Source organism: Gobius niger, assembly GCF_951799975.1.
Source record: "Gobius niger genome assembly, chromosome: 6".
Taxonomy (NCBI): domain Eukaryota; kingdom Metazoa; phylum Chordata; class Actinopteri; order Gobiiformes; family Gobiidae; genus Gobius; species Gobius niger.
This window is the reverse complement of record NC_136857.1, coordinates 10596233-10623844: the sequence shown is the minus strand read 5'-3', so window position 1 is coordinate 10623844 and position 27612 is coordinate 10596233. Positions and strand designations below refer to the sequence as shown.

The window sequence follows — 27612 nt, the reverse complement described above, 5'->3', positions numbered from 1 at the left end:
AGTTATAACAACTTTATTTTTGTCACTTTTATGGCGCCGTGGTCAGTACTGTTATATTGTTATACAGCTCCTTTTATATTACAACAAAATGCAACCAATTTGCCTCCTAATAATAGAACCCAAGTGTTTGATGTGCTTATATCACTCGAAACCCAAGGATAGCACTTGCTTCCATTACCAAAGTAAATCACTCTTGTAAAGTTTCCGTTGAATGTCATGGACAGGGGAGTTCTAGTTTGCTAAAATTGTCCCGCAGCCGTAGGGGGGGGTGCATTTAAGATGGGATACAGTTAAGATACATACGCAAAGTAAATCAATAAGTGCACAACATGTCACTTTAGAGACATCTCACACTTTCTTGGCTCTTGCGTCGTGCAGCTGCCACACAGATAAAGTTGCTGATTCCGTTTCTGGTTTAAATAAACGCCAACCTGTTGCTGTACATTTTTGCCCCATACCCCCACCCCCCCCCCCCCTCCTCCTCCTCCTCCTCCTCCTCCTCCTTCTGCTCCTTCTCCCATCCCATATTCCGTATTGGTTTGTTTTACAGAGGTTCACCAGCAAGCAGGACGTCATCAGGCATTACAACATGCACAAGAAGAGGGACAACTCGCTCCAGCACGGGTTCATGCGATTCAGCCCCCTGGACGACTGCAGCGTGTACTATCACGGCTGCCACCTGAACGGAAAAAGCACCCACTACCACTGCATGCAGGTGGAGTACACTACAGAGAGCAGCATCACGTCCTCTGCTGCCCACGCACTCACCACACGTACAGTACACGGCCCACTGAAACACTACACAAATGATATCACAGAGTTACCCGGTTACAGTATGAGATTTAACACTGATAATCTTTTATATCGTTCAGGCCGAAGTCTGAAGCATTGTCCATTTTACTCTTCTGATAGTGGCGTGTAGAAATTGGCTGTACCATTGACATGTGCATATGAATTGCATTTGACTTATTGTGTAAATCCTGTTCAAGTGCTCGTATTATATATCTACTACGTCAGAGATGGCCAAACTTTCCAGGCTGCGACTCCCAAAATAACTATGCGAACAACCTGAGACACCCCTTTGTAAAATGTAAAATATGCTTGTAATCATTTCAAGTAACAACGTACTAAGTAACTTGTTTATCTTAATAAATCCTTTCCGTAGTCCCTCTGGGGTTAATACAAATGCTGATGGGATGATTAGGGGGTCTTTCATCTCCCTCTGGTGTTTTTGGCCAGAAAACCACAATTGCAACTTCCCTGCCACCGTGTCAGAGTCACCAATACTCACTAATAGAATCACGAAGAAGAAGCTACCCGGTTAACGGGCAAAGCTATCTGCGGGCTAGCACCACTTAAACAGTATTTACAGCCAAGTTTGAGTTAAAAAAGGATCTCCATTGTGTAAATTGGATGTACAATATCCCTCTCTTCCTTTGTCTTTTCTGTCAGCGTAGCATTTACTCTCACGGATAAATAATGAGTAAAAAAACAGAACATGCTACGACACCTGCAGTGGCGCTTATGGCCTCTAGGGGCATAAGTTACTTTGTACTGCTTTTGAATAACCTAGTTATACCCCCCAAAAAACAATTTTGTAATATTGTTAAAAATATATTTTATTGCATCCTGAAATCAAGTTCAGGGCCTCACAAGCCCCATTTTGGGAAATCAATACCATATTTTGATTAATATGGGGAAAAAAAGAATCAATTGCTAGTTTGCTCAATTAATATTCCCTTATGTTCTATAGGCCCCTTTACCCTGACAGCAGACTGCAATGCATGTCCAGATTTGGGTTGTCTATTCCATATTATAAACACTTTTCTGGGTGGCACTATGGCTCAAGGGGAACACCTAAAAGCAGTGACACTTCACACCTTGTCCATTTCAACCAATGCTCTGGCCTTAAGTAAATACAGGAAAATTGAAAAATGGTAAACCGGCATGAGCAACTCCTTTGGCTCATATCGTCTCCTCTCTCGCTCCTTAATTGGCATGGATAAAATTCGCTCAGATGTTTATGCGCACCACACATTTTTCATCTTTTAGTACCAAGCGGCCTGTGAAGATCGTTCACCCGCTGGATTTGTTTAATTTTTTACATCTGCTTATTTTCAAAAGTGTCACGGGCTGAGAGCAGAAGAGGACCAGAGATAAATTTTCCTTTTAAACCTTTCTAACTGCGTAATTGTTATTAGGACATTTCAGGGCTTGTTTTAACTGCGTTGAGAACCTGCAGATGTTGGCACCGGTGCTTTTGATTTATGACGAAAAGGAAAAAAAAAAAAAAAAACCACGATTGCATTTTTTCCATTGTTTGACTCAATATGGAGAAGTTGCCCCGTTTGTGTGCAGGAAAAACGCCAGGGATGATATACACTTTGTGCTTTTAATTCAAACATTAGCTGTCTTTTCCACCTTGCTGCTGGCTCTAGGCTCCACGGTAGATTTATCTAACTGTGCTGTCTCCCCCTCATCCTCCGAAACCAGCTACAGTAACTTTGTGGTGAGCGCCTCATACTCAAAATATGAGTTTCTATGGGCAGTTTTGCCAGCTGGGTACTTTACCATTTTGTGCCGACATGGCTGATGCAAAGGCTTTGTAAGAACGAAAAACGTGGAAAGCTCTGTTCTGACATGCATCATCAAAATCATCAGTTTACGTGAGAAAACAACCTTCTTCCACTCATTTCTAGGCCACTACAGCAATCTTGTAACCACACTTAGCCATGCACTGCATATACCCAATATCAGATCTCTTGTTTCCAACCATGATTGCAAAGTGAAACATTCACACTCTTGCAGCAGGCCTTGATGCGCTCCTGATTTGCTTTGTGCAGGTGGGTTGTAGCAAAGTGTACACCAGCACCTCCGATGTCATGACCCATGAGAACTTCCACAAGAAGAACGCGCAGCTCATAAACGACGGTTTCCAGAGGTTCAGAGCCACCGAGGACTGCGGCACTGTGGGCTGCCAGTTCTACGGGCAGAAGACCACCCACTTCCACTGCAGGTCAGGAGTCTCCATGTATACAAGCTATGTGCGCGTATCGAATGTGCTAGTGGTAGGACATTGTATAAAAGGTAAACTGCTCTTATAATCTAAGACACCGCTGCATGCCAGCTTATGGAAATCACTTCATCCAATAATCAACTGTCACTGTATTTTGCTCAAATAATCAAAATATCAACTTGGTACACCTCCAAAAAGTATTGCAATGTTTTCAAGAATTAATGTTTTTTTCCAACTCCCTGTATTAGATTTTGGTTTTTGGAGGCTTGCTCCAGTAAATCTTCATCAGTGGCACTTGTTTGGTTTGATTCATTAAACTCTTTGCGTGCCTCTGGCAGTGGATACAGGTGGCAATATGTGGGCCACTACAGCAGCCTGTGTTATGACTGTGCCCTTCTAATGGATTACAAAGTTATCTTAGTCCATTTCTCTCAGCAGCACCAAACCACTGCATGGGCCCTAATCATTTTCTGTTTGCTCTGGTCCTTTTAGGCGTCCAGGCTGCACCTTCACTTTTAAGAACAAGTGTGACATTGAGAAGCACAAAAGCTATCACATCAAGGATGACGCGTACGCCAAAGATGGCTTCAAGAAGTTCTACAAGTACGAGGAGTGCAAATATGAGGGCTGTGTCTACAGCAAGGCCACCAATCACTTCCACTGCATTCGCTCAGGCTGCGGCTTCACCTTCACCTCCACCAGCCAGATGACGTCCCATAAACGCAAACACGAGCGCCGCCACATCCGCTCTTCGGGCGTTCTGGGCCTGACCTCCACCTCCTTCATGACGGCCAAAGATGAACCGGAGGAGTCCAGTAATGATGACCTCATTGACTTCTCTGCCATCAGCAGCAAGAACTCCAGTCTGAGCGCCTCTCCGACCACGCAGTCCACCACAGCACAGCACATGATGGCCACGCCCACCACCTCTGTGTCCTCCTCACCCTCCAGCCACGCCCTCAAGTCCACCTCCAACATGGTAGCCGCGGCGAGTCAGAGGATGAGCAGCCTCCTGTCCCAGACGCTGCCCAGTAACATGCCCGTGGCGTTGGCCCTCTCCAGCAGCACTCTCGGTGCTCCCAACCCATTCTTCCCCCTCATGCCCAGGCTACCCCTCCAACCGCCACCTCCTTCTGCTGCTAGCCTCATATCCACGGCGTCTTCAGGGGCCCACTCCATGCCCTCTGACACTCTGAGCCAGAGCTACTCCAGCGCTGGAGCTGACGGAGCCATGGCCTCAACCCCCACCTCCTTCTCCGCTGCCTCCATCATGGAGAAGATCTCAGCCAGCAAAGGTGTCATATCACCCATGATGGCCAGGCTGGCTGCTGCTGCGCTCAAACCCAACAACTCTGACACAGGTTAGTGTATCAGCTCTTTCATTTTGAACATTTGATAGAAAACTTGAATGAGAAATATGTTGAAATACAGTTGATTCTACATAAAGAAAGTTAGACTAGAGCATCTATAAAGCCCAAGGGGAAAATCAGAGCTTTCGCTTCCGTCTTTATGCAGTTTTTTCAACTTTATAGGATAGACACAAACTGCCTGGACTTGAACTTGAACAAACTGTTGATTATTTCGTTCAGAATGTCCAAAATCTCAATCTCAAACAACTCCAGCGCATGTTGTCAGTGTAGTGTCAGCCCCCTCCCTGCTGCTCCTCTCTCTCTCTCTCTCTCTCTCTCTCTCTCTCTCTCTCCCTGTCATCCTGCTCCAGAGTGCACTCAGGGGTCATCCTCGCTGCCACGATCCCACAGCGAGTGCTCAGAGCCGGGGCCAGACGAAAAAGCCAGCCCTCTCAGGCTTACAGGGACACACCGGAGGCACGGTCCTCTCCTCCGCTGCGGGCCTGCTGTTATTGTGTTGATCGTTTGTTAGATAGCCACAATCCATTTGGAGATAAATGCGCTGACAGGGGAAAGAGTAGAGCCTGTAAAAGTCTCCTCTGATGCCGCGAGTGGGGGGCTCCTGGGGCCTGTGTCGAACATGTTTCCTCATCATTGCTCTCTTATCTGTGCGCTGCGCCGTTCCAGCCAAATGGAGGTGGAATGAAATTAAGTTCGGAAAATTGTGAGAACAAAATATTTTTTTTTTGCCCCATATCCTCTTCGTGTGGCTGATAAAAAAAATAGAAAGCGCTCAGGCAGAAACAACTCGATGCAATATGCTCCCATGCATTTGCAAAGTTGAATTTCTGGAAAGCGTCTGTTTCCACTAAACATGTCAACAACTATTTAGCATAAACAGAATTCTCATACGTTTCAGAGGTAATTGGCTTGTCTGGGTTTATCTCGTTGCGACGAACAATGCGAATACACTGCAGAGAAAGCACATTTGCATCCTTCTGAAATTATTATAGTTTTGCATATTTGTCACAACTAAATGTTTTGGATCATCAAACACATTTATATATTTGACTAAGATGATAAGTGTCAAGGCGCATAGAAAAACCTCAATACTATGTTAAAAACTTATTTTGATGTTTATTCTCATCCAGTGTCACAAATAGGTGCTTTCTTGAACTAGAACAACATAAATTGAAGATCTGCATTTCAACATTTTACCTGCCCCACAGACTATTATTATTATTTTTTATTTTTTTTATCAAACCCTGCAGTTTTAAACCAGGTCTAAACCATGTCTTGAGTAGTTCTAAACAAAGACAAATACATACATCAATTAAAGACTGTCTCTAAACAAAGACAAGGACCGCAGAGGAGTTCCACCAGAGGAACCATAGTTTGAGAAACCCCGCTGTGCCGTTACACAGCGTGCTCGAAAGCTGAGCAGGTGGGTTTGGGAACAGGGGCGGGGGGAGCTTACGGAGGGAAGGGGGGGGGGGGGTAAAATTCCGGATGTTGGGAATTGGAAGGATTAGAATTCCTTGTGGTGTTGCGGTGTAGAGCTGTCAGGCTGTGCTCCACCTCTGGGCTACAGCAGGTACCCTCCAAACAGGGTAGCATCCCGTTGGAGGATGGGCCTCCACAGATGGTGTCACCCCGCCAACCCCACATCCACTCAAATATGCACCGCACCTCTCGTGTTTGGTAGATGTTTCTCATGATGTCGTGTATTTTTGCCTTTAAAATGTGTGAACAGGATATTTCGGGTTATTTCGAAGAAGGATGTGGTTTGCGCTTCTTGAAAAGGTGTGAGAAATGTCAGTGTTTGTGGCTATTTTTCACGAGGTTGAAAAACCTTGCTGCAAATTTAGCCAATTGTGCATTTAATATTTTCCCTCCTTCGGCTTCTGAGATATTTCTTTAGTTTTTCTTATTAATGTTCCGCTCCAATTTGGCCCTAAGTGTTTTTCCACAAGATTGGAGCATCTGAAGGGTTTACTAATTAGACACACAGTACAAATGATCTTTCCCCAGCGCTGTATCTTATCCACAGTAATTACAGCCTGGTACATTATTCCTGGATAATTTCCAGAAAGAAGCTGCTTTGAGTCAAACTCATTTGTTCTCCTTGTTTGGAAAGTGGAGAAAGAATATTATGGACAATAGACCGAGAGGCATTTGCACTTCCAATTCAGCTGCTTTTCAGGAAAGCTTTATCCAGGATGGCCATAATATAACGAAGGCCTACCCAGTTGATTATTACTGCGACCATTAACGATTGCGATTTTGATTGAATTGCAAAGTCACAAAAACTGCAATTGTTTAGGCAGTACAATGTCCTGGAGTCTTCATATCTCTACAAGCATGTTCTAGTTCATACTCTAGTTTTCTCTCAAATGTTAATGCTCCTGGGCATGTTTAAAGTGCGCACTGTTAACAAAATCTTGAATTGCAAATCGAATCGTAATTACCATACTTTCCAGGGAATTTACCATGAGATATTATTCCTGAATGATACGATATTCTTTATATAACATGCTCTGATTGGGTCAAAGCTGATTTAATTGTGAATGACAAGGAAGCGTTTGTGCGACGACTGGTTACATTTGGGTGCTCTCAAGGAGTCGAGGGGGGAGGGAAGAAACAAACTGACCTCAAATCAAAATACTGCACTTAGTTGTTTTCTTTGGCCCCGCCCCCAGCCCATTGTCAAAGTGAACTGACACTGACACTTCTCGATCTCACCGCTTTCAGCTGACAAGGCCCAAGTCTGACTTTTCTGCTCGTGTTCGGCCTGATATGTCTCTGGGTCATTTTGTGGCAGTGGGCGGGGGAGTGTCTCTGCTTAAGCCCCCTCTTTACATTTCGGGCTGCCCTGAGAGAGTGAAACAAAGAGGGGCTCCACAGGGCCAAGGGCACTCTCTGCTCAGGACACGACCTTGTCACAATCCCTCAGCACTGGACTCATTATTAAACAACACATTTTTGACCAAACCAATCATGCCGCTGTTGTTTTTATGGCTTAAGAGGGTTTGCTGGGACCATCTTGCGCTGTAGCCTCGGGACAAATGAATATTTTAGTCCCTCGGGGGGTTGCTGGGGTGGGGCCACATTCACCTTCCTGTCAGCATTTCTCCCGCACACCGTCCGCCTGGCATTTATTTATTTAATCTTCTGTCCTCTGAATACCTCTTTGGAGAAGAATGTGATTGAGAGGTCACGCTATTTGAACCAATCTGATTGGCTGTCAGCTCCAATCTGACCGACATGGCGCCCTGTTCCTTGTGGGTACGCTCAGTGGCACCGTTGTCAGGCCAACGCCGAGCCCGGGAAGGTGGGAGGGAGGGGGGCCGTCCAATCTGAGACTGCCACTTTCCCTCAGCATTAGCATCTCACTTAATGACCAGTTAAGAGGCAGCCCGCCAAATGAGTTGTGACAAGTGCTGCAGAAAACCCCGTCTTTTTCCCTCATATCTACCGCCCCTCAATCACAGTTTAAAAGCCTTGACGGCCTGACATAATTTCACAATAATTATCACTGGGAGTATTTGTTTGGGGCCAGGACAGAAGTCACATTAGATCTCATCAGGGGTAATAATGCTGACCAACAATAACTTTGTTGTGCTTGTCTCTCTCCTCAGGGAATGGCCAGCCTCATTCAGGCCAGTACGGTCTGGTCCAAGTGAAGCAGGAGCCTGTAGAGCCGGGGTCTGCAGGGTCCCTGGACTCTGCCCAGGAGCACAGTCTGGACCTCAGCAAGAAGGACCACAGGTACTTACTATATAGTCAGACAGGCTCAATGAGGGATATGACTGTAATGTACACACAGTGTTGGCAGAATATTCATGTGATAAATTAGCTTCAGTGGGTTTTGTTGTGATTTTAAAAGTCATTTTTATCCATTTAGTTTGCTGCCATATATCAAAAATCTACTATGCATACATCCATTAAAAATTCATCGCTTTTGTTCACTTTTCTGAAAAATGTAATGCATAAACCCCAGATTGTGCTTACTGTAGATCCTATTTCTTTATAAGACAGCATTTTTCTTCTTCATTATACAGGCAAACCTCGCGTGATAAATAGTAATATTTACTCTTCTCATGCAAATCTTGACTAAACATTGTTCATTTGACTTGTTCCAGTAATGAATCAAACGGACACGCCGTACCGGGGAATACATCTCTTTTATCCTCGCTTATGAATAAGGTAAGATGCATCCATCAAACGCCTTTCATCCCAAGACAAATTAGCGGCACACGGAGGGGCCTGTTTGTTTTTGAATGTTTCACCGCTAATAAGATGAGTTTGTATCATTTAAATTTTCCAGCCATTTTTCATATGGCGTAATTTTCGCTGCACCTCTCACAAATTAATATAATGAAGCAGTAGCTGGGTGCCATGCCAGATATATCGAGATGTTTGTTTTTTGATGAGCTGTTTTGAACTCGACGTCCATTTTTCCTCCTCCTTTATCCTTTTCTCTTCCCGACCTTATGCTACATTTATTTATAGACCTGGTAAATTATTTGATTAAAAAGTCCGTCGAGGAAAAAAACTGGCTGCCATGGCCATCATTTATTATGCGCTCTAAGTGTCGGTGTATGGAAATTTAAATGCGTGTTTTTCTTGAAGATTAAAATGGACGGTTTTTTTTTTAATCAAATCACCTGATGTCTGAAAATGACTCAGGGGTTTTACAGCAGTTTGTTATCGACATGGGTAGACTCATGGTGTACTTTACTATGAGTCACAGTGTCATTTGGATGAATGCATAAATATTTCGGCAAATAATCGTCTTACACTAAATGCCTTATTTTAAGTTATGATGACCCAATATTCCAGTCAATTTGTGGTTGTATATATTGCACTAAATGTGTCAGGTCAGTACCCATTTACTTTGATGTCAGGCTAAATCCCCACATTGTTGTTTATTCTCTCTCTGGGACGACTCAGTGGTCAGCAAACACAAAGACAGGATGTGCTTGAAGACCTTTCGTCCAACAGCTCCTTGTGTCACTCTGCCACACGCCGCATAAAAGAGCGCAGCGCAGAGAATCCCACAGGACACTTGGCAAACGGGCCTGGCCTGCAGTCAAGCTCCTGTCTGGGTGTTTGCAAATGTGCCTCGGCTTTCTTCTCTCTCCAGCTCTCTGAGCCCACACACATTTGGACAAATTTAACCTCTCAGACAAGACTAACTGTGGCTCAAATGTGTGTTTTTAGATGACACAGGTGAACCCCGCCCTCTACAATGCAATGAATATCAAAGCTGAGATGGATGGAAACCACAGGGCAGAGCAGTCAGAGGCAGGACACTATTTGAACCAAGTGCTCAGGAGGTCCATGTCTGAAAAGCCCAATGAGATCTGGAGGACATACCTGCGCAGGTACGATGCATCATACATCAATGGGACAAAACCTGAAACACTTGTCCTGTAGTCAGTATTCATACATTTTCTACCATAATAAAACACATCTTTAAACGTGTAGATCACACCGACAGTCTTTGTCCATACCCAGGTTTGACACTGAGGACTACTGTGAGGCGCAGTGCGACTTTCTTCATAAAGTGCACTTCCACTGCATGGTGGAGGACTGCGGGGCGCTCTTCAGCACTGTGGACGGGGCCATAAAACACGCTAAGTGAGTGCCACCCCAAGTCATGATCAGGAAAAACACCCCACCATCTACATTTGAGAGTGAGATTTATAGAGCTGTATATAAGAACAAGCTCCTGTTTTTTTCGGCAGCTTTCACCTCCGGGCTACTTTGAAAGTGAAGTCGGAAGGCTCCTACGGTGAGACCAAAGAGTCCAGAGAGGGCAACCCACTGCAGCCGGCTGCTCCAGTGTCCATGGCCAATAACAACCCTGTGGATGTGTCACACCTCAGCTCCTCAGGGGGCTATAGCTCACCCCCTCCCTCCATGTTGGCATGGAAACAGCTGACCGGAGCCATCCCTCATATGCCCGCTTCGATGCCCACTCTACCGGCCAGCTCTCCTCTGCCCACCACCTCACTGGAAAACGCAAAGCCACAGGTCAAACCTGGCTTCCTGCAATTCCAAGAAAAGTAAGAAAACAATTTGTGATCTCATTATCAGGTTGATACAGAACTTTGTGACTGGGTTTATGATCTGCATTCTTTAACTTTGGCCTTTTTCTTGAAACTTTTGTATTAACATTTTTCCTTGTTTGTTTTTTACTAGTGACCCCTGTTTGGCTACTGACTGTAAATACTCAAATAAGTTCCACTTCCACTGCTTGTTTGGGAACTGCAAGTATGTATGTAAGACATCTGGGAAGGCTGAGTCCCACTGCTTAGACCACATCAACCCCAACAACAACCTGGTGAATGTGAGGGACCAGTTCTCCTACTACTCTCTGCAGTGTCTGTGCCCTAACCAGGTGAGCCCTTCACTGAGCTGAATCACTTTCTGTCAGCTCCACACGTTCCCACTGTGAAGTATGCTATCTATTAGAGCAGCATTTGAGCTTATTTGACTCAAGGCTTTCACAAGCACTGCTCCCTGTCTTCCATCTCCGCTGAAAAGACAGTCGACTCACCCCAGTAATGCCTGTTTATATGTCAATGATGTCATTTTGACTGCCGCATTCTCCTCTCAGAAAAGGCCAATTTAGTTGATATTACCCAATAAATCATTGTCAGTGGCACAGTAAACAAGGCTGTCTGGAATAGGGCAAAAATCAGGGGAATGCTCCGTAAATGAAACCTAAATGGCAGCCCGTGCCTGCTCTCATGAGCTCGTATTTGGAGAAGCGTTTAAATGAATTCATTAATGTGTCGAAAATCAGCCCTCCACAAAAGGCCCCTCCTTCTCCGTGGCAGCTCAGAAACACAGATCTTATTTGGCCGGTCCACAGGGACAGGGGGGGGCAGACAGATGGGGCTGAGCAGAGGAGCGGTCCAGTCATATGTGTCTGATGAGGGGAGCAGAGGATTGCGAGGTGTGGATTATTTTGTGTGAAACTTTGAACACAGACATCAAACACAGTTAATCAGCCGCTGTGGCTTACACACTCACCACGCCTGACTCAGGAAATTGAAATGATGCGTCTGGTCCACAGCACTGCGAGTTCAGAATGAGAGGCCACTATCACTGTCTGCGGCCCGGCTGCTATTTCGTCACCAACATCACCACCAAACTGCCCTGGCACGTCAAGAAGCACGAGAAGGCAGAGCGCCGCGCGGCCAATGGATTCAAGTACTTCACCAAGAGAGAGGAGTGCGGGCGTCTGGGTAAGATAACACACACACATGCATCAGAGACTCTTTCATTACTGAAAATAGTTAACCTAATAACGGTATTGTCCGTCGTGGTGAAAGTACAATGCCATTAGTGGAGAAACGGGCGGGGCGAGGGAAGCGCAAAACGGGACAAGCTCAACTTAAGTGGACATATCATGCATAATTAAGGCATTGGGCACCTCAGCATTGATATTTCATGTTGTACTATTTGAAATTATTTAACGATGTATGTAAAGAAAAGACAGTAGGGTATGAGTGGTTAGGATTTTGGCCTGGCCTGGATCGCCCTCTGCATGTAGAAGTGGGAATGGCGTGTTATAAACAGTGAAAACAAGCTTTCACTGTCTGCTAATGGTATGCTAGCAAATCAATGGCGCTGTGAGGAACACACTTTGAGCTCAGCATGGGCCAGTGATGGATTGTGGAGGACAATGTGGAGGAAGACATGGAGGACAATATCTAGGAAATCTAGGAAAGACAGATTGAACCACTTCAGCAGTGAAAGAGGAAATGCCAAAGGTGAACAGGATTACTCAAAAGTACGCCAATGAAACAAAATACCACGACTAGATAAACGTTCATGACATGTCTCCTTTAAGCAGTGAATATTGATTCGATTTACAGCTTACTACTTTTCTGTGACATTGGTTAAAACCGAGCAATGCCCTGGAAACCATTAGCCTCGCGAAGCCTCATTGTTCAAATAAAGACAGCAACACCAGAATTGTAACTGGAAAGCTAATATTGACTTGTGTATATTATTACCTTTTATTAAAATGTGAGTCAATGGGCGGGGAGCCAGGCGTCTAGGAGCCAGGAGTTTATAACTTCCGGATCGGATTCAACTTCCACGACTTCAACAACAACAACGCCTGGTTATACAATTGTCCAGGTTTCTTACCACACAGGTCTTGGTGAATTGCACTGGAACCATGGATTAAAGTCTAGAATGATGTACTTAAGGCAACAATTGATTTTTCATGCCTGTTGTAAGAGGATATGTTCTTTGTTTACCAATGGGGTGCAACCTGCTGCATGTTGGCAAACAGTGAGCGCATAGGTATGGGCTGCTGTCTTTTGCATATGCACAATGGCACACCCCAAAGTCCCTAAGGTAGACTTCCCCTCTCCCTCGCTCTTTCCCTCTCTCTGTATATGAGTAACGTCAACGGGGGCAATCACATCCAGGTTGTTTTCTTCTTCCTTTTTGCCCCTGTCAGAAATGAGCAATTAGCTTTGTGTTTGTTAATTATCCGGCTTGTCTGGTTTAGCCTGTTTATGTTGCGGTGCTGCGCCTCTCCGCCACCGCTGCCATCCAAATGAATTAAAAGTGATGCATATTTTTTTTCCATTCTCTCTTTTTTTTTTCAGTCGGTTACACAAGCTTTTCAGAGTTCAAAAACAAAGCAAACAAAAAAGCAGGCCCGAAACAGCTGTTTTTTGTCCCCGCAGCCTGATCTGCCAGGGGTATTGTTTGAGAGGATTAGGATTGCTAGCACTACAGTCATAAAAAATTGATGGCTTGCCAGTATCCATGGCAGCGGCACTAAATTGAATGCGGCCAATGATGCTACCTGGATTGGGTCAAAACAAAGGGCCTGCGTGTCACGGGGGGTTAACATTATTTGCTCAACTTGCGGCGTTTGGAGCCACAGCGATTTGATGACACAGGGCTGTTTGTGCTACTAAAGCGGGCGCCATGGTTACTGACATGCTAGCACCTGCCCAGCATGTTACTCTTTCAATTATTTCTGCCTGCTTTTATATAATGGTATTTGATTAACAGGCTCAAAACGGAACATTCATTTAATTTGAAATCATAAAGCAATTAGAGCTACGGCGCTTAAAACAAGGGGAAAACGGATAGGCGAATAGTGCGCAGACTGAGGGAGAACAAAAGGCAAAAATGACAATGGAGATACTTTGAAAAATGAATTTAATATGGTAATAATTGTATATTTACTTTGGTTTGCAGGGGCGTGTGCGCATTATTGGCCCACCGAAAATGAGAATTTATTTATGTAAATTCCTAATTGAATAAAGCATGTCAGTGTAATAAAAGAGTTCCACAGGTTTAGTGCAGAGAAGGCCTGACTTCTCAGTGTGACACTGCAGTGATCTAATATTCCTCCTACATGTACACACTACACAAACACTGGGAAACGCAATCCCCTCTTTAGTCACCAACTCACAGAAAATACTAATATTTCACTTCGGATTCAATTTAATAACCACTCACGCAGAAGCTAATGCATAGGCACAGTGGTACAGAGTGAGACAACAGTGTTCCAAGAAAAGATGGCTGTGAATTAAGAATAAGCAAAGATTACACTACACTACATTATGCAAGGCAAGGCAGCTTTATTTATGAAGCCTTTATTTCTTACTTCAAGCAACCCAGTGTGCTAAACTTTGCTCAGTCTGTCAAATACTAAAGTTTTCAGTGGATATAAGCCTTTGAATCATTTTTAGTTTTATGGTTGTGGTGTCTTGACCTTTTTACTTGTAATGAGAGGAAGCCAGCGTGAGAATCGAGCAACAGCCTGACTTTTATAACTTTCAAGGTTCATTTGGTCACAGACTCGAATTAGAGATGTTGATGTTTGTTGACACGTCACAGCGTTCCAGTGATTCTTCTGAGGATGGCCCACAGTTAGCGGCTGAACATGTAAAGGTAAAAGAATTCAACAGCTCTAATTCTAGTGTCTGACCAAATGAACCTTGAAATTTATTCTTGAAGGTTACTAAGCTTAGCCTGACTTTATTTTTCATATCTGAGTTGATTCAGCCAATTCTCTCCCAAAAAGTATAAAATAAATAAGTATAATTACAAAAAACGACAAGTTGTAATTGCAAATACAGCAAAAGCATGATTGGATTGCTTTGATGGCTAATTGTGAATCTGTATTTTTCTTTTCTTCCCCCAGGCTGCAAGTACAACCAGGTGAACAGTCACTTCCACTGCATCCGCGAGGGCTGCCAGTTCTCTTTCCTGCTCAAGCACCAGATGACCTCACACGCTCGCAAGCACATGAGGCGGATGCTGGGCAAGAACTTCGACCGAGTCCCTTCCCAGGTACAGTATGTTTAAAAACTGCAGCGTACAACAGACAAACAGCCTCCAGTGACACATGCCGCTCTCAAAAAAGAGGGTTATTATCTCCAAATATGGGCTGCGCACCTCGGGGAACTATAACAGGTGTTGAATTGTTTATGGAAACATCTGGAAACAAAGCCAAGTACCTCACACGCCCTCTGCCTATTGTCAGCCATTTTATCCCCCCGCCTTTTTTTTTTTTAAACAACAACTCCTATGTAGGTTAATGGTAACATCAACAGCTTTCACCGAACACACTGCAATTTGGAAAAGCTGAAACAAAACACCAAAGTCAAACAGAAAATTCAGACACTAAAGTTTTTTTTTTTTTAAATGTCAATGTATTGTTTTTTTTGTGCTTTTTCTCACATGAGTCATGCAGTTAGAAAAAGCAGACATTTGGCACTCAAATCCGGTCACACCAGTCAACTGTAATCCGTGCATGACATTCTTCAGTCATACTTCACAGCCGGGTGTACCTTATTTCAGAACATAACCTCTAGTGGGCGAAGCCAGATACATCAAAACATGTGGATTTACTAGTTCTCATTGTTGGTTTTCCATTCAAAGTCACCCTATAATGACAGAAGTATGACGTTTGTTCCTTCTTGCCTCTGCCACTGTCTGCAAATATTTGGTTGTTTGCCAGAAACCAACACCTGTTTTCACAAAACTTGTTCTTATTTTTGGAGGTGTCAGTCAGTACTTTTCCGTGCGAGCAGAAAAGATTGAGTTATTGCCTAATTTGATTATTATAAAAACATTTATGAGGAAAACACACCTGGATAGTGGCAGGAAAGCGTGAAAGTTACTGGCAATTGCACCATGTCCACGTAAAACATATCAAGATCCATGTTACGGAAGAATTAACATAACGTAAAGTATGTATTAGGTCATGTATCAAATTTAAGTTATGTGGTTTATAGGTCATGCTTACATTAATAACACTTTTTTTTCTTACCTGGTTCTGTTGAAGAAATGTTTATTGTTATGTGGGTGTTACAATGTTATTGATACTCTCTATAAATCTGTGCACATAACCTGCTCTAGGTTGCCAAATGACCTATTTAACTCTTTGGGAGAGACAATCCATGTTATGTTCAACCCTGTAGTATTATATGTATGATTGGGTGCATAGATTTGCCATATTAATATTGTGGTCCGAAAAGCAGGCTGAAACATCTGCATTTCCACAGCTAAAAGGCAAATTCTTCCATAGAACTCTGACCTGTCCTCCGCCTCAATATCACACATACATACTTTCATACAATAGAGGTGAAGTTATATATCTGACCTCTACTGAGTGCGGCCCAGTTGTTGTTGTACATTTTTCTGTATGTGGCCCTCAGTGAAAAAAGTTTGGACACCCCGGTCATACACTCAAATGCTGATTATTTGTTGCCATTTACTAACTAAAAAATCATCAGAATAGTTGGAATGCACTTATCTAATCAAAGTTCTTTTGTTGTTTTGTAGGTACTGGGTCACAGAGTGGAGGACATGCAACACTCCTCCAACCTGGTGTCCGGTCCAATCATGAGCCAGACGAGCCTCACGGCCAGCTTCTCTAACACCTCCATGGACGACACCGAGGACTATGTGGACTACACCGGGGGCAGTCCTCTGGGTCTGTCCTCCGAGTCCTCCAACCAGGACCGCAGCTGCACCAGCACACCTGTGGGCAATGACGCCTCCCCAACAGGTATGCCCACCACTGAAATATCAACATTATGAGGGTGATTGCCATTCCATGCTTTCTTCAATCACGCTTTTGATTTACTTCCACTTGAATCAATAGCACAATGACACATCAGCCAAAATGTAAACTCATTACTGTTTTATTGGATAGTCTCATAAAGCATCCTTTTTTGCACTCTCGGCCATTGTCGATTATTACACTGTCCACTGGCCTGAAAACATCCCCATGGCATTTTGTTTATTCGGGCAGTTTCACCGACCTGGGGCTAAACGCATAGATTACAAAGGGTTTTTCATCGTGATATTAATATCTTGTTGTATTTACCTCTGCTTTGTTTCCTGCCTTACATCTCACATGCCAATATTTGATCTACTACTATTGTCATCATGTGGTTTTGGCTGGTGTTTGGGTAATTTGTCTTGAATGGGGTTCATTTTGTATCATTCTCTTATCTTTTATCTTTGCCTTTTCTACCTCCCATCCCCGTCCGTGTGCCTGTGTCTGTGGATTTGTGGGTGCGCGTGTGTCCCCTCTGTCCGTGTGACCCACCACCCTCTCTGGTCACCGTGTCTCTCCAGGACAAGGCGGCCCCGTCACCACTTCTGCTCCCACCACCCCTGCTGACACCACCCGAACTGCACCTCCCACTCCTCCTCCGCCACCTCCTCTCCCAGCTCTCCCCACCCTCGCCCCTCCTCATCCGGGGCTCCAGGCTTCGGCCCTCCCCCCTGCCCTTCTGCGCCCTCCCCTTTCCTCACTCCCATACCTCCTGTCTCCACCCTGTCTGTCATACTCTCTGCTCAGCGCCTCTCTGGGAGCCACTCGGAGTGTTGTCATGCCAACCAACACACCAGCTTACAGCTCCATCATTGCCACTCCGTCTCCAGTTAAAAATGACGTCCCTATAGTACAAGATGCTGCAGGTACTTATCCCGGCGCAAACCAACACTGCAGCTGTCATTCAGGCCAGGCCTCTAGCACTTATGTTTGTAAAGCATGCCCGGAGGAAACATGAGCAAAAGTGCATGCACAAAACAAACATGTCTTACGAACTCATTGACTCTTTACTGGGAGAATCCACTCAAGCATTAGCTGATATATTACAGATAAAGCCATCCCGCTGTACAAAGCACGGCCCTGTTTAGCTTCCATTAACTGGGCTGCATCAGCAGTCTCTTATTTTAATCACGCCTCGAGTTTTATCGAGGCCCACTGCTTCCTGTCTTGCAGAACAGGGAGCACATCATTAGCAGCGACCCTAGGGTGTTGCAAAAGGTGGGTGCCCCCATAAAACAATATAAAGATTAGAGGGTTGGTTAAGACTCACAGCTCTCCCTGTGTTTGGAGGTTGAGACACCCTGTAAAAGTGTCATGTCTCAAAGTCAATCTATCATTCGTCCCTGTTTTAATCATTTAGGGAATTAGGAATTCTAAAAGTGTGGCTCACTGTGCTTACTCAGCTGTGAGTACGTCACAGTATAGCTGCAGCAGGATGCTGTGGCCACTGTGATAGGTTTATTGTCTGCTGCTTTGCTTTTGGTCCACTCAATGTTTGATGTGCTTCTCCTCCAGGCAACACCATCTCTATTCCCACGGCCGCTGGAGCCAAAAAGCGCTTCTGGATCATCGAGGACATGTCCCCCTTCGGCAAACGCCGCAAGACCGCCTCATCCCGTAAGATGCTGGATGAGGGAATGATGCTGGAAGGCTTTCGCCGTTACGACCTTTATGAAAACTGCAAAGATGTCAACTGTCAGTTCTCGCTGAAGGTGACCCACTACCACTGCACCAGGGAGAACTGTGGCTACAAGTTTTGTGGGCGCACGCACATGTACAAGCATGCGCAGCACCACGACCGCGTCGACAACCTGGTCCTAGACGACTTCAAGCGCTTCAAGTCCTCCCTAATCTGCAACTTCCCAGACTGCCAGTTTTCTGGCAACAGCACCCACTTCCACTGCCTCCGCTGTGGCTTCCGCTGCACCGACAGCACCAAGGTGACAGCCCACCGCAAACACCACGGCAAACAGGACGTGATCAGCGCCGCCGGCTTCTGCCAGTTCAGCTCTAGTGCCGACTGTGAGGTCCCTGACTGCAAATACAAGCTCAAATGCTCGCACTTCCACTGCACCTTCCCCGAGTGCAAGCACACTGTGGTGGGCATGTCCCAAATGGACTCCCACAAGAGGAAGCACGAGAAGCAGGAGCGCGGAGAGCTGCCCTCTGTCTCACCCAAACAGGACGTGTCCCACCTGAGTGGAGTAGTGTCTGCAGTTACCCCTGTGTCTCTAGGCATGTCCAACATGCACAGCACGCCCTCCATGCTGTACCCGGGGGGAGCCCTGGGTTCAGACTACAGCCACCCTTACCCCCCGTCCTCCATGAGTATGGACACATCTCTGGACAGGTCCCTGAACCTGACAGACACCAGCAGCTCCATGTTCTTCCTGAAGAACGCAGTCGGGCTGGGCCTCAGTGACTCCCTGGACCTCAGTAAGAAAATGCTGCAAGACACAGCCCTGACCAACCACAGCTCCACCTCTCTGAGAGCGGGCTCCGGGCTGGACGACACCACCGGGACGTCTGGGGAGGCGGAGGATGACCTGTCCCCTGAGGAGGAGGAGGACCTGAACTCTGACTCTAATGATGAGTGCATGGCAGAGGGTGACAGAGAGAAGGGCAGTGCAGAGGCTCTGGATGCTTCCGTTAACCACTCTTCCCTAGTGGAGAGCTCCACAGGGGAGCAACATGACCCCTGAACTCTTAACACAGAGACTGTGAACTGAGAACAAACAAAAAAGAGAGGCCTCATTCAAACTGTTCAGACTAAAAACAACTGACGGCCCACACTGATGAATGATGATGTTTACAAGATGACCAACATTATTAATTAAATTATGCATTAAGAAAAAATGAACAGAGACACAGAAATAGGGCCCACTTTTACAAAATATGGGGGCAGTAATGTAAAACATTTTACTACACATCAGTCTTTTGTGTGGGTGCATGTTTGACTTTAATTTATTTTTATTTTTCACTATTGTGTGTGAAAAACAAGAAAAACAAAAACAAATCTCTCTATATAACTATATATGTAAGTGTGCGTGTGTGTGAACGACGATCTGAGGAGAAAAGTGCTGTGGATATTCTATAAGCAAAGGGAAGTGGATCACTAAGGGGAATGGCCTCTAAGGTTTTGAACTTTTCTGTATTATTCATAATAATATTAATATTATTGACATTGTGAGAAAGAGCATAAAGCTCTCTTTCTCTGACGTTTTACTTTGTTCTCAGTCTGGATTTGACCAGTAGCTGTTTGGTCAGTTTCTACAGTTCTCGTGACATTCTGCTAGCTATGTTCCACTAGCACCAAAAACCAAGCTCAGTCCCTGTAATGTACCCCTCCTGTCCAGGGACCCAACCAAGGGCCCATCCGAGGAATCAAGTCTGTGTGGATAGTGCACTTTTCTATTAGCTGACCATTACAACCATGATGCGCATATTTAATGATATTTTTGTTACTGTTGGAATCACTGCTTTAAATTGTTTTTTTGTTTTTTGTGTTATAGTTAGATGCATATCAATTTGGAGGAAGCTGTATTTAACGTTAAATCACAAGGGGGCGGGACTGACTTCCCACAGGAAGCAAAGAGACGTTCAGATGCAGTGGGAAACGTCAGCACTGGGAACGTGTGTTTTATGTTGAAAATGTACAGACCCCAAAACAAATGTTTAAACTTTTTTTTTTTTTTTTTTCACTTCGGCTGTGGTTGAACTCCTGTTAATGTTATGCTTTTAATTTAATATTTATGTGACCTTCAATGAGACATTTTTAGGGTGTTATTGCACTTTTTAGCTTCATTTTTACCGTCTGGGGAAAAAAGAAAACAACAATATATAAATCTTTTAACAGGGAATTTGCTTTAATGTTGTTTTAGTTCACTTTGCTTTGATGCACAAATAGATGTTAGTGTGACAAAGAACTCTTGTTATGTGATTTATTTAAAGACTGGTTTTTATTTTTTGCTTTTCTGTGATTGGACAAAAACGGACCACTCCTGAAATGGACGTGGCTTGGTAACACTAATAATGGACTGTAATTGAAGAGGATTGTGAAGATGCTGACTTACTGTAGTTCTAAATTATTATTATTATTATTATGTATTGAATAGTGGACACACAGAAAGGGAAGATTTCCAGAGCTTGGCATTGAAAAAAATCACGATAGGGGAAAAAAAAATTGTGTGTCAACAATATTCCACCAAACATTGTTTTGAGAAAAAAAAAAAAGGTTGTACAGTATTTTCCTCTGTAAAAAATAACTATATATGAACAAAATGCTCTTTGATGAACAGCTTCCTTTAAAAAGAAAAGTCGTAAAAAGGAGAAATGAAATAATAAAAAGTTCAAAATTCAAATAGCCTCACTTCAGTTTGCTTGTGTGTGTGACTTCTTATTGTCTCATGGTCCAGCCGTTTGGAAGACAATGATCAATGCAGAGCTTGGATTTTCAGTTTACAGAAGTAAAGCAAAACTTTGTTATATTTATGTCATTATGCTTTGTTTTATTTTGAAGTGAAAACATTTCTAGGCCTCACAGACTGAGCTTTAACAGCCCCTGTGCACTTGAATTCAGTTTCTCTTTGTTTTGTGTGTATGCGGCTGTGAAGTAGTAGGATAAAAGTATAAAAGTTGACATTAAACAAACTATAAATATGAAACAGATTCACACTGTATGTAGTGTTTGAAGCCTGTGGGCAGACTTTCTAACATTAGTGAGTGCCGTTGTAAAAGAGGTTCCTCTTGGCTCGGTCCCAGCTCCGATTCATATTTCATGACCTTGTGCTTCTCCCTCTGCTTTGTTCTGCCATTAATCCAACTGGGGCAATAAAGCACACAGCAGACCTGCATCTGTGCAGCCAGAGGAGTCAACATTATGTTTGTGCTGAAGCCTCATCAGACTGAGGACCAAAAAGACTGGAGAGGTTGGACATGAACAGAGCACCTCTGTGTTGGTCCAGCCTCAGGCCCTGCTCCTAAAGTGCCCCCCCCACCCTCTCTCTCTCTTTCTCCTCCCCTTGCTCGCCCAGTGGCCTGGGCGTCACTTGTTCTGTCCCGTCTACAGCTGTTCCTGTCCTTCCTGCTTCTTCTGAAGCTTTTTCTAATAAAAAAGACAGACATGGGTAAAGGCATCACCATCTGTCAGCCAGCTGGCTTATGTATATAATCTACCAGAAAAAAATGAATAAACAGAAAATTCTATTACACTAAAACCAGACGGAAACAACCTCCAAATCCAGCTTGTGCTGCTGCTGAAACGACAGATCCTTTAACAGAAGAAATTAATTCAAAAGAGATGGTGTACAGCAGTGAAGAAACAGAGACGTATTTCCAGAGCTGGAGAATGTAATCTGCAAGACGCTGGCTCACTGCAGCACAGCCACATTTTACAGTTTGTAAAATATATTGCACTTTTGGACTAAAAGCCATCTCCCGTTAGCATTCAATTTAGCAAGATTCATGAGACGTTTTCTATGAGAAATAGACAAGAAGCAATTTTGTAAGTCTCCACTTGAATTTGTTGCCCTCAGATCTACTCTCTCTAGTGTTTCACATTTATTTCCCTGGAATCGGTGTTTTTCATCTTCATTGTGCTATATTTATGTTTCCTCTGTTCCTGCATGTCAAAGAATGAGCTTTTCACTGAGTGAAATAAAAACATATTGAAGCAACATGAGCTTCCTGTCTGAGTGTCTGTGACAGATGCGTACTTCATGAACACACAGTGCACACAGTTGCACATTGTAAAAGCACTGAGAGTGCATGTGAGCGTGCACATGTGTAAGAGGCCAGGAGCAGCCTGGGAGAGTGCGACAGGTGTGCTCTGCATATGTGGTCACATGATGCCTATAAGGCAGATTAGGCCCAAACAGATGAAGCGCTGCTTAATGGCAGCTTTTATTAAGTTCACAAAGCACAGAGGGAGGGGCACAGAGAGAGGGGCAGAGGAAGAGCAGGTGGCTGCGCCCGTGCGCCTCAGATGAAGACAGATAGTCACTCTGAGGTGGAGCCGTCGAGTTACAATTTGTGAAGATGTGCTGTTGAAGAAAAATCTTTTCTCTGAAGCTGCAGAAATGGCCAAGAGCCAGAGATGATTTAAGCTACGACATTCTTACACTTTACACAAGTATCAAATATTTACTCTTTAATTGTAAGTCATAAATAATGTTGATTAAATGTGGCAAAAAAGCATGTTATGGGGATTTCAGCACTCTACTCCAAAGTGGTTTATGAATGACCGTTCACCGTGGATCCAGTGAGGGACAGGTGTCTGACTCCTGTGAGCCTGTAGTTTATGTGGCGGTGAAGCAGTGCACTGTGTGTTGTGTGACTCACAGATCAAGTGTATTTGAACTCATTTCACATCTTCATCTGGTTCAGATTGTAGATGTCTCTCATCTCTCTGGTGCGCTGCCCCAGTCAGACCCCTCTTTACATCCCGCGCCCTCCTGCAATAGCTCTTCATTTATCTATTTTTGCATGTGTATGGGCTTATTTTGGAGCACACTCAGTCACACGGCAGAAAGAGGGGGCTGCTTTGCCATTGGTAGCAGCTGTTGCGCCTGAGACACCTCTGAGGAAACACAGAATTGGACACACACTCATCCAATTTAACATTAACAAGACCTTATTGGAGGCAGGGGCCGATGGAACATGCGGTTTGGCCTTATGCGTCTCTGTGTGGATCGCCCTGGCATCTGTGAGAGAGCAGCAAACAGAGGGGGGGCTCTCAAGAGTATTGGCTTAAGACGGGCCTGAGACAAATGGTTGAGATGGGAAGAGAAGGCAAAAACTGCACTCAGTAAATGACTTATTATTTTAAAGTAATTTGGTACTAGTAATTATGAAAGTTAAAGTGAATAAACAGTAAAGGGAAGTTTAGAAAAAGAGTACTTCCTTAAAGTAATCTACTTTGTTATCGGCCAAACAAATGTGAGAACTGATCTACTTTATTCCACTCTCACTTTGGAGAGCCACTACCGAAACCACGAATCGGAAACTTTTATGATAGAGACATGAGCTGGTTTAAAGATCAAAGTTCTGAGAAAAGGGCCATTTCCACCACTTTTATATTTTCCACCGGTCGTCTCCAACCACAACTGAAGACCTGTGTTGTTTTAGCTTAGCAACCATCGGTCAAACTCACTGACCTCATTTCACTTAAATGGTGAGCATAAATTCACGGGACAAATTGTAGTTGTAAGAGTCGTTTAACACAAAACGCGACTTCTGCTTTTTGGGTCACGTTTTTTGTAGAACAACAATACTGCAGTTATTACGTGCATCCCTGTCTGTTATCTGTGTATGGAAATATATTTGGCGAGGTCGTCCAGCTTTTCCTTTAACAGTTCGTTAGTGTTTCAGATATTGTTTTTACCGTTTAGTTTTACATCCTATAACTAAACCACCAGTCATAACTTTCTAAGCTCTTCTCGTTTTCTGACAGTTCTCCAGTCATTTCACTTGTCTCACCTGTCTTTGTGTTTTTCATCTTGCCCAACAACATAGTATTTTCCATCCACACACCTCACATTCTTTGCAGGAGCTGTATCTTCAAATCTTTGCTTTTCAACACAGTTTTTCTGTCCAAACAAAGAAGTTAACAATACATTCTTCACATCCTCACAGCTTGAGCACTGGGCAGGTCTAAACAAACAGTGTTAAAAAAAAAAAAAGGAGAAAAAGAACCCATCCAGGAGCACTGAGATTTTACTCAGAATGACGCAAAGGAGGATAAACAAGTCATTGTGACAAGGGGTATTGCATTGATTGACCTCAAAGCGCTAATATATCTTTTTTGGTTTGTGTAGCTCTGCAAACTCAGCCATTGTTCTTCAAATGCCTTTATCCAAGCTTTTTGCAACAATTTGCCAACAATTGTTCTATCATAACAAATAATAGGAGGATGAGTATGGTCTGGGTATTGAACCTGAAACCTTCTTACTGTGGGACGAGTGTGCATTGTGCAACCATTGTGACGAGTTTCAGGATAAAGCCAGAGCTGTGCCACGTTCTTAAAGGGATATTTCAAGATTTTTGACAGAGGGCCTCATCTCCTAGTTATCCGGAGTGTTGATTTCTGGAGATATATGTATTTTTTAAATTCATGCAGTCCTTATATTTGAAGAGTTTAGCAGTGCTAGGCTAGTGCTAGGCTAGTGCTAGGCTAGTGCTAGGCTCGTGCTAGGCTAGTGCTAGGCTAGTGAATGTCTATGGTAACTAGTAGCCTGCATCAAAAACAGTCTGACCCAAGCACAGTGCACCTGAGGCAAATCACTTATAACACCAGACTACCGATATAAATGCCTGTTGACTGAATCATTTTTAAATATGACCATTTTGCATTTAAAATAACTTATATTTGCGCAGGATCAGCTTCCTGGTTGTAAGCTACGCAGCGGAGGAGTGATCTGCTAGGTTACCGGATCTACAGTAGTCTGTTTACCTGCGGCGGCGTTACTACACATGCAATTCACAAAGTAGCTTTCTACAAATCAGATATGGCAACGTTTGGAGGACGACCCCATGATTTTGGAGAGGTTTTTAATGCAGGCTACTAGTTACCACAGACATGCGCTAGCCTAGCACTAGCCTAGCACCACTAAACTCTTCAAATATATGGACTGCATGAATTAAAAAATATATATATATCTCCAGAAATCAACAACACTCTGGGTAACTAGGAAATGAGGCCCTATGTCAAAAATCCTGAAATATCTCTTTAAGTTTGACCATTTAGCGAACACAGAAAGGTACGAGTTTGTTAACACAAACAAAAAAGAAGAAGCAAAATTTAAACTACAAAGGCGTAAGAGACAAAGAGTGTAGGATTTTAAAAAGCTAAATATTAAAGGAATAGGCCACCGTTTTTACATACTGAGATATGTTCTTACCTAACCTTAGACGTATATTTACACAGAAATGTAACATGTTGATTTTATAAGCAGATAAAAAGGGGTACTATATTGTGAGGCGTAATGATACGAGGACATCAACCTGCCATGGAACTATGGATGAAAATTAGCCTATATGGCTAACTCCGGCACATTTACATGTTGATTAATGTGCACTGTCCCAATTCAAATAAAGATATATAAAAAAAAAAAAAAGGAGCACAACGTCCGTGCAGTAACTCCTAAAGGTTATTGACGGAAGTGAGCGGGGAAGTCTTTAGGAGTTACTGCGCGGACGTTGTGCTCCTCGTATCATTACGCCTCACAATATAGTACCCCTTTTTATCTGCTCATAAAATCGACATTTTACATTTCTGTGTAAATATATTTCGAATGAAAACACTTCACGTAACTTTATTTAAATAGGGAACACGTGGAAGAGCTTGGTAGCTTCTATCGTGAGCTTTTTTGGAGCTATATGACATGTGGGAGAGGCTGCGTATGTGCTCCGTTTGCGTGACAGAGCGCACAGACAAAGACCAGACAGGTATATATTAACTCGTCTGAGGTTAGGTAAGAACATATGTCAGTATGTAAAAACGGTGGCCTATTCCTTTAAAAAGCAATGAGTTGCTTCCACACAGTTGCCTTTTAAGTGTGCATATTCTATGAACCCTTTTGGAGGGGGTGGGCGTTCTGTTACAGTGGAGATGTTATTTGGTAGATGCTATTTGGTAAACATGTGGTTGTCATCTTCCAAACACAAACACAATCCAGTGGAAAGATTAGCGTCTCCGTCCTTTAAACAGCTTGTGAAAAATGAGCCTCCATCAGCGCCCTCCACAAATGTTTACCCAGAAATACCAAACATTGTGTTCTATTTGTTTTACTTTGCCTTGGGTTTGCCCACTGCAGCAGATTAGTCATCCCCATGAGCTAAACACTGAATAAACAGCTAGTAGCAAACGGCCACCGCAGAACAAGTGCGGCAAAGATGGTGGTTGGCATCGAGCCTTGTGGACATTATTGCCTTCAAGTGGTTAGATCTGTCCTGGAGTGTGAATGATTTGTACAACACCAATGATCAGCGAGCGTCTCAGAAATGATTTACTAAAAGTGGGGTCCGGGGCCAGATTTCCTCTGAGGCCTCCCAGGGGGGGATTGAAAAGGTTCTGTTTGAAATGAATTCATATGTTTTTAATTAGGCCGATATTGATATGGAAATGTGAGTTCTTTTAAGGGAAAAGCATTGCATATTCTTTGAACAGAGTGAATTCTTATTGTTGATGGGCTCTGGGGGAATCTTAAATCACCAAAGATGTTCTAATCTAATAAGCAGCATTGTTTTCTTGCGTAAGACACCTCCAGTTTGGCAAACCAGGACTAAAGTATCGAACATTATTTACTTATCATTGCTTAGACACTTATGTGACCATGGCAGCCAACCACTTGAAGTCGAAGCGCACCTGAGCCAGGAAGATGAGGTCTCTCAGGGGTCGCGTATGAGAGCTGCATCCACCATGAGAGATCATTATACTAGAACTAATTTGAGCCTCAACCTCTTCTCTACAAAGTACTTTCCCAGAGCAGGACTTCTGAATACGACAAATCATCCTGTATTATGATCAGGGCAGTGCGTGTCAATGAACGCACAAGAAACAAGCATGTAAACCCTGCAGATTGTAGCTTCCATTTCCTGCCATTCGTACGCACATTCATACACAGAAACGACGTTGGGAGAAGTGTCTTGCCCAAGGAACGTCAACCCCTTCATTCAGTGGGAGAAGATTGTCCCACTGAGACACTGTTTCCACAAAGCTTCAGTACCCCTTCCACCGTTTGGCAAACCATTCTCCAAAGAAAAAAAAAAAAACACCAAGCGCCACAGAGCTGCTCTTCTACCCAGCGACACAGGCCTGCTGCCACTGCTCTCTTGGCACTCGGGGAACTTCTTAAGTGCTAAGCTGTAAATTTGCTTAATTTGACATGAGTCCGACGGGAATGGGATCATTTAGTTTCAGGGTAAAAGCCCGGCATATTGGCTGACAATGAGCTGGAATAGTCCAACATGACGACTACAGCACAGTTAGCTCTGGCATGGACGCCTCTGACTCATTCTTATGTTAATGTAGTAAAAGCTCTCAGCAGTCATTTCTGCATGTGCAAGTAATGCTTTCTCATAAAACCTCAGATGAATTTACTGAAAAGCCTGGTTTATGGAGACATCTT

The 27612-nt window shown here is 43.8% G+C and overlaps 1 protein-coding gene across 6 annotated transcripts in view; it reads left to right on the top strand.

Annotated features, from left to right (window-relative positions):
* Positions 1–20822, top strand: part of casz1 (castor zinc finger 1) — a gene marked incomplete at its 5' end in the record, with an annotated part of 85849 nt that extends 65027 nt beyond the window's left edge. For 4 of the 6 annotated variants that reach the window (XM_079558557.1, XM_079558556.1, XM_079558555.1 and 1 more), the window contains 14 exons: positions 551–715; positions 2844–3016; positions 3509–4377; positions 8004–8133; positions 8508–8571; positions 9589–9752; positions 9886–10008; positions 10116–10436; positions 10573–10771; positions 11453–11624; positions 14561–14709; positions 16207–16432; positions 17008–17352; positions 18002–20821. In XM_079558557.1, coding sequence (XP_079414683.1) covers positions 551–715; positions 2844–3016; positions 3509–4377; positions 8004–8133; positions 8508–8571; positions 9589–9752; positions 9886–10008; positions 10116–10436; positions 10573–10771; positions 11453–11624; positions 14561–14709; positions 16207–16432; positions 17008–17352; positions 18002–19188 — 4287 coding nt within the window. In that variant the 3' untranslated portion in view covers positions 19189–20821. Of the gene's footprint in view, positions 1–550; positions 716–2843; positions 3017–3508; positions 4378–8003; positions 8134–8507; positions 8572–9588; positions 9753–9885; positions 10009–10115; positions 10437–10572; positions 10772–11452; positions 11625–14560; positions 14710–16206; positions 16433–17007; positions 17353–18001 lie in introns of all 6 variants that reach the window. The other 2 variants (XM_079558559.1, XM_079558558.1) reach the window with 1 other exon arrangement.
* Between the last annotated feature and the right edge of the window lie 6790 nt (positions 20823–27612).